At 41.0% G+C, this 7,753-nt stretch overlaps 1 protein-coding gene across 2 annotated transcripts in view; it reads right to left on the bottom strand.

Moving 5' to 3' along the window:
* Tbc1d19 (TBC1 domain family member 19) overlaps nucleotides 1-7,536 on the bottom strand; it is a 99,040-nt gene extending 91,504 nt beyond the window's left edge. The window contains exon 1 of one of the 2 annotated variants that reach the window (XM_021210471.1): nucleotides 7,311-7,536. In XM_021210471.1, coding sequence (XP_021066130.1) covers nucleotides 7,311-7,409 — 99 coding nt within the window. In that variant the 5' untranslated portion in view covers nucleotides 7,410-7,536. The remainder of the gene's footprint in view (nucleotides 1-7,310) is intronic. The other variant, XM_029545222.1, reaches the window with a different exon arrangement.
* Nucleotides 7,537-7,753: the final 217 nt, after the last annotated feature.

The following is a 7,753-nucleotide window of genomic DNA, read 5'->3' as shown; positions in this document are numbered from 1 at the left end:
CACACACACACACACACACACACACACACACACACACACATATACACACACACCTAAATGTAGAAAAGAGTTGCTGAGTCAACAGATCTTAGAGTAAAAGGAGAAAGTCCCGATAGTTACACTTCCTCTAGGATAGTAAGCCTATTCCGCAAGGCATGGGTGTGAGAATCAGGACTAGCCCAGCACAAAGCCAGCAGGGCTGCCGAAGACACAGAGAGAAATAAATACTTTGCAAGTATTAAGTGCTTAGCCAGTTTTATCCTCAAGAAACTGGTACTCTGTGGGATAGAAGGCTAAAAACCAAAACAATAAAACACACTGACAAAGTCCTTTGGCAGTCTGAGGAAAAGATTAACGTTTGAGACCCAAATGTAATGAATGCACAGAATACATCAAATCCTTCATTGAAACCCTAGGAGACCCAGAAAAGAACCAAGGGGGATTGATCCTGAGAAAGCTCAGCCTTGACTCAGCACATTCCATAATGGCATTCGAGCTTGTAACTAGTCCCAAGACTGACCCGTGGAGGAGACGGTGACAATCAAATTCGGGGCTATATTTTAATTTGTACAGAATGCAAAGCATCCAATAAAGGCCTGCTGCTGACTGACTGACAGCACATGGACAAAGGCAAGAGGAGAAAAGGTTACCAAGAGCTCCGTGGGTAATCTAGATAACAGTTTTAATGAAGAGGGACCTATACAATTATGAAGGACACAGAACCTAACATCGCACAAACACACATGAAAAAATGGTTATAAAAATCCAGGAAAAATAGATTCAGAGCTGACTTCATTAAACAAGAATCACCTGAAGGGGTTGTCAACAATGCTCAGCAGTTAAAAGCACTCACTGCTCTTCCAGAGGATCTGAGTTTGGTTCCCAGAACACATACCCTGTGGCTCACAATGGCCTGTAACTCCAGCTCCCGGGGATCAAACATCTTATCTCCACCTGTGCACACACACATATGGCAAACACATGCAGACACATAAACAAAAATACAGCTTTTAAAAAAAAAAACAGAAAGAAACTGCTAAAAAGACACCACGTAAAGGCAGGCAGTATACATTCAGTGGTGACAGAAGCTCAACAGAAGCCAAAAAGGGGGGGAAAAAAAAGACAATGGCTAACACCTCCAACACACTGCAAGAAAATCACTGCCCACTTGGAAAGCCATGTGTGTAAGAAGCATCCTTCAAACTGAAGATATATAAAGAACTACCAGACAGATAAAAAACCCAAGAAACGTGGTACTCATAGCGTAATTCAGTGGCTGAATGCAAGCAACACTCTGCATCAATCCCAGACCCTAGTACCCTAGACCCTATGCAAAAGCTAGCAATTTGATCTAGAAAATCTGTTCCCCCCCCCCCCAAAAAAAATGGTATGCCATTGGGAACCTAAAAAGTACCACAATCAGTTATCACAATACATAGCAGACATAGGTGCCTAGTGCTGGAGAAAATGGGAGACATGGGAATTCTCATCCAGTGTTGATGAGAAATAGAAACACGCTGCAGCCACAAAGTCCAACTGTCATTTTCTTTCAAAGCAACCACAATCTTATCAAACCAACCCAGCAATCACCGTCTTTGGTATTGTTCAAAGGAGCTAACAATTTATGCCCACACCTGAAACACAAACATGAACTGTTTATAGAAGCTTCATTCACACCAGACAAACTTGGAAGAAACCAAGATTGCTCTCTGGCAGGTAAGTGTACAAAATGGTAGATTTATACAATAAGATATTACTCAGCACAAGAAAAATTAGCTCTCAAGCCATGCAAAAGACACTAGGAACTGATGTATTATAGACCAGATACTGTGTAGGCATAATGTATGACATTCCCAATGGGAAAAGTATGGAGACAGGATAGTAGGATAAAAGGGCAGTAGTAGATAGAGTCTGGTACCCAGGCCAAGGGAGGGATAGAGAGGTACTTCGGGGCACGGGAAACTTTACATGATACATATTGCTAAAAGTCCATATAGCTGTACAGCAAAAGGAATGAACCCTACCTAATTCAAACTATAGAATCTCTAGTGAGGCGTGAGGCACAGTCGATCGGTGTTAGTCATTTGTATGAAATATGACACAGCAGTGAGACACATTCACAACACAGGGAGCTACTTGGAAGACAAGAGCAGTGATGGAGGACTCTACACTCTACACGTTCCACTCAATTTTACATAAACCAGAAGCTAGTCTAACAGCATGTGTTAACTAAAAAACAAACAAAAAAGGCACAAACAGGAAACCCTAAACACAGGCTATATTGGAAAACTCTCCCCAATGTTTAAACAAATAAAATTTTGTAACACAGAAAATAGCAAATGAAAAAAGGGTAAGACTTCCCTACACATTTATGAGGCCAGAATACCTTTTTATATGACTTGACAAACACATAGGAAAAAATAACACAGCAATTTTTCTCATCACTAAATTGTACTTAACACTCATATTCGTGAGACTGTCTAACCTCCATCTTATAGAGCTACCATGAGACAGAGTCACTCACAGACCAACAATGATAAAAATATATATTACTTACAAAGCCATAACATTTCTGCCATTAAAACCTTATTTGTAACAAAGAGAGACATATCAATAAATAAACAACAACATATGTTATACAATAAATTTATGTGTAGAATTTTGTGTAAGAAATGGGTGGGGATTTTTACACATTTTACCAAATTTTACAGGACAAGTCATCTGGCTGAACACAACAGAGGCAGAAACAGAAAGAAGTTTCTAAAAGTGCTCTACCTTAGCAAAATCATAACTGAGATTTCTTTTCTAACTTGTTAGTTGAACATTCCCTGAAAGTCACACTGTTGGATTAAAAGCACGATTTGACCCCCAACACAAGAACAGTGAGTGATCTCAATATTCAATTCTCACCAACATCAGGTCATTCTCAATAAAATCATAACTCTTTATCCCACCCTGTCTCCCCTGAACACCCCCCAAAACTTTTAAGAAACCAAATGAACTGAATTCTAATCAAGGTCATCCAAGGACAACCATGTCTGCAAACTATTTTGCCTTTGGCAGAGCATGGGAGGAAGGGGAGGCTGAAACACAGGGGCAATAAGCAATCAACCACTAAACAGATAGACTGGGGTTTTTTCACTTTGCTGTATTAATTTTTTAAGTTTTATTTATGCATATGAGTATTGTGTTTGTATGTATAATGTATGCCAGTAGGTGGAGTGAGATCCCATTAGAGATGGTAGCAAGTCATCATGTACTTTCTGGGAACTGAACTCAGGACCTCTGGAAGAGCAGCTGAGCCATTTCTCCAGACCTTGTTATATTAATTTTTAATCATTACATTACTTTTATGTTTTAAGTAAAATTTTCCATAATCTATATCTTGATCATGTTTCCCCCAATGCCCCTCAGATCCTTCCCACCTAACTGTCCACCCAATTTTATGTTCTTTCTCTCTTTCAAAAACAAAAGACCACAAAACTGAAGAGAAACTGGGCATGGAGACTACCCTGGAGCATGGTTAATATACCCAATAGCAATCTATTGGGGAAAAACCCTGATGTTCTTTTTGCCAGTGGGTATCAGTTGCAGATAGCTTCTGGGTTAGAGGTGGAAGCCTCTGTTTACTTCCCCTTCTGGGTCACGGGACCCCATCTAACTTGAGGTTGTACAGGTTTTGTGCATGCCACCAGTCTCTGTGAATTCATGTGGTCATCAATCCTGTTGTGTCTTCCTTGATAGTGTACAGGATACCTGCTGGTACCATGAATGCCAGTCAATACAAGTGAAGCTTCTTGTGAGGCACCAGCTTGATTTCTCCCTGTCTGATAACACAAATGCTTTCTTCAGCAATAGTGCGGATTGTGGAGAGTACTCGATAGCTTTGGCGACAGCCTGCGATATTTGGGGGTGAAGGCATGTCCATGGGACCCTTTTGACCAATTTAACAATATTAACCCATTCCTGGCACTGAAAGTTTTATTCGGTGGTATTAAAATGTCTAGTTGGGGCATTGTCTCCCTATCATTTGGTAACTTCACTTAAATTCCTTTCACGTGTGTATATATTTTAGAAAGTTTCTGCAGGCATAGGTGTCGATTTGGTGTTTTCAATTGCCTTTGTTGTCAGTTGTCCCTCTCCATGGTCTCCCTATCCCTCTCCTTATTTAATCGTCCAATTCTGATTTCCCCTTTTTGTTGCCATAACAATATATTCTATCTCCCCTTCCTCACGAGAGCCTCTCCTACAGCAAAGGACATAGTCATCTGGCAAGGCATTAGCCTACAGATTGGAAAATGATCTTCATCAATTGTTACAGATTGTTACAAACGGTTGGTATCTAGACTACATAAAGGACTATAGAAGAATAAAGAATAAAAACTAAAAACATGATTCTTAACATATTATTTCATTTAAAAAATGGAGTATAAAACTAAGCAGAGAGTTTCCAGAAGATGAAACCCAATGGGCTCAGAAACACTTAGAGAAATATACTACATCCTTAGCCATCAGGAAAATGCAAATTAAAATTAATTTGATATTACATTTTTCCTCATTCAGAATGGCCAAGATCAAAAGGAAAAAAAAATGACAGAACATGCTGGATAAGATGCAGGGGAGGGAAATGTCTAGTCATTTCTATCCAAAGGGAAGTGCAAAGGTGTACAGCCACTATGGAAATCAGTGTGGTTTCTCAGGAAGCTGGAGATTGAACTATTTTATGATTCAGCTCTACTACCCTTGAGCATATAATTGAAGGATTCTACACCCTATTACACAGGCTTTTGCTTATCTACGCTCCTTCCTGTTCTATTCATACTAGCCAGAAGTTGGAAACAGGTCAGGTGTCCATCAACTGACTTACAGATAATGGAAATGCAGTTTATTCACACAATGGAATATTACTCAGCTGTTGAGAAAAATAAAAGTATAAAATTTGCAAGTAGATGGATGGCACTAGAAAAAAGAATAAGCATGAGTGAAGTAACCCACCCATCCCCCCAATAAATATGGTACAGTTTCCGTTATATGTGGATGTTAACTTTTAAACTTTCCATATATGAGCTATAATCCAGATAACCACAGAGGTTAGGTACACAGAATACAGACTAATTATGAGCTAGCACACCAGTCTGGAGTAGGCCAGAGTACAAGAGAAAAGGAATCCACTTTCATCTTGCGCCCTTTCCCATGAGCATCTACCAGGGTTTCACAGGAATCTGCACAGTACCTTCTGTTGATTAAATATGTAAAAACAAGCATAACACTGCTACATCAGCCAAACTCTCCCCACACATGAGGCAACGGCCCTAAATCACAAGCAATGTCAGAAACTCTCTATTTAAAATTTCAGGCAATAACTACCGGTTTAGAATAGTTGTAAAAGCTCCCTACCATGTGCACAAGTTGAAAAAAAAATTCTCTTGGGCCTAGAACCCCATGCCAGTGCAGAGGTTAGCAGACCCCAGAGCAGGTGTGTCTGTTTCACACACCTGCCACAGATACAAGGCAGGGTTTGGTTGCCTTTATATAAAAGCCGGGCTAAGAAGGACCCTGTACAGATAAGGTATATGAACTAATAGTGTAGAATCAGAAGCTCCCACACCTACCATGACGCTAGCACAGACTAAATCTGCCTATTGCTTGGAAAGGGGCACTTAGGCAGAGGGACTTGTGAAGCTGGGAGGTAGTAGAAATACTGAGGCAATTTCTCTATGCTCCAAGCCTCTAAGCAGACTCTAAATGGAAGGCTGGGTGCAGGACTCTGCAGTCTAGGGTGTAAGGAAGGTTAACAGGGAAATTCTCAGAATTTGCTTCACCCCTGACCTATTTTGCTTGGCTTTTTGTTGTTATGATAAAACACTGCCCAAAAACAACTTGGGGGAGTAAAGAATTCATTTGTCTTACAAATTACAGCCTATCATGGAAGAAAGGCCAGCACAGCAGCTCAAGGCAGAAACTAAGGCAGAGACAATGGAGGATCTGCTTTCTGGTTTGCTCCAAGGCTCATCATTCAGTACCTTGATTATATAGCCTAGGCTTGCCTGCCTAGGGATGGTACCACCCACTGTGGGCTTGGTCATCCTATTTCAGTTAGGAATCATGAAAATGCCCCGTGCATATGCCCACAGAAGAAACTGAGATCATTTCTCAATTAAGGTTTCTTCTCAGGTGTTTTAAGTCCACAAACAAGATTAGCCATCACATACCACACTCAGTAAAGATACAGAACAATTGAACAAAACTTTCAACATATTTGACTTAACTGACATTTCTAAATTATCAAAAAAAAAAAAAAGAAAGAAAAAAGAAAAGATGCTTACTAAGTACACGCAGGATGTTCAACAAGATAAAACAAATTATAAATCTTAAAAATAAAAAATACTTCAACAAAATTTAAAGAATTAACATAATATAAATTTTATCCATCCTGGAGTTAAACTAGAAATCAACAAAAGAAAGAGACTGGAAAGATCTCCCCAAATTTTAAAACTAAACAATACATTTTCTAGACAACCCGTGGGTTAAAGATAAAAATCACAGAATATGCATATTGGCATTATCCATAATCTCTAAACAACCTAAATATCCACCAGGTAAGTACTAAGTAGAGAAACTAATGGCCAGGCTTCCAAACAATGGACTATTATCCAGCAATTAAAAGGAACAGAAGTACTAAAATACCAAGTTTGGATGGATCCCCAAATCCTAACAGGGACAAAAGCATCTACAAAAGTTTAGGTACTGTAGGGTTCCATTTACACTGCATTCTCAAATAGTAAAGAGCTCCTGGTTATTCTGTCTACTTGCAGTGCCGAGTCTGTTTAAATAAATTCAATAAACGCTAGGTGGGTGCATAAAAAAATAAAAAATAAAAAAATAAAAAAAAAACTGTAGGGAGAGTAAAGCGCAACAAAGTGACACATTAGAAAAAAGCACATGGGGTCCCAATCCATCCAGGAGACAATAAAAGAGAAGGAAGGCATGCTGCTCGTGAGTCCAACATCTTAAAAAATAAATAAATAAAAAATAAACATTGGTCCCTTAAACGACTACAAGAATAAACGGGAGAAGCCTTGGCCATTCTCTGGCCCGAAGAAGGGCGTGATGCGCCCCACCCATCTTTAATAAAATACAATCGCCTCACGCCTGAGTCTGAGCAAACAAGGAGCAAGGCTCAGGGAAGGGTTTAAAACAGCAGAAACCGGTGGAGAGAGCAAAGCGCTCTGGCTTGGGTGAAGGCGGTGTGGCACACAGGTCATCCTGCGGCCTGCCGGTCTCCATCGCTTCCCATCAGCCCCGCTTACCCAGGCCTGCCGCTCCAGCTGAGCATACAGATTGGAGCCCTTGAGTTTCTGGACTATCTGGGCAATGATGAGAGACAGGTCCGACTCCTCCTGCAACATTTCCCCTGCCCTAACCCGCCAGCCGCGGGGACGGCCGCCGGCAAGGAGAGAATGCGCTGCAGGGTCCCACTCCTGGCCGCTGACACTTCTCCCGGACCTTTTTTCGGCGGGACTCCTCCAGCGGGCGTTGCCAGGCAACTGCTGGGCCGTGTGTCCGTCCCTCTCTGGTCCCCCTCCGCATCTGAAAGACCTCGCACATGCGTTCCGAGGGCGGAAAGAGACCAGGGCAGGGAAGTGGATTTCATTTCATTGTTCCTACCCAGTCTGATCGAAAACACAGAACAAAAGCTTGTTCTTCCGCAGCAACAAAGTTTCAGATGCGCAAAAAAGAACCGAGAACGGGG

The sequence above is a fragment of the Mus pahari genome, chromosome 13 (assembly GCF_900095145.1).
Source record: "Mus pahari chromosome 13, PAHARI_EIJ_v1.1, whole genome shotgun sequence".
Classification (NCBI taxonomy): Eukaryota; Metazoa; Chordata; class Mammalia; order Rodentia; family Muridae; genus Mus; species Mus pahari.
The sequence above is the reverse complement of the archived record's forward strand: the minus strand, read 5'-3'. Positions and strand labels throughout refer to the sequence as shown.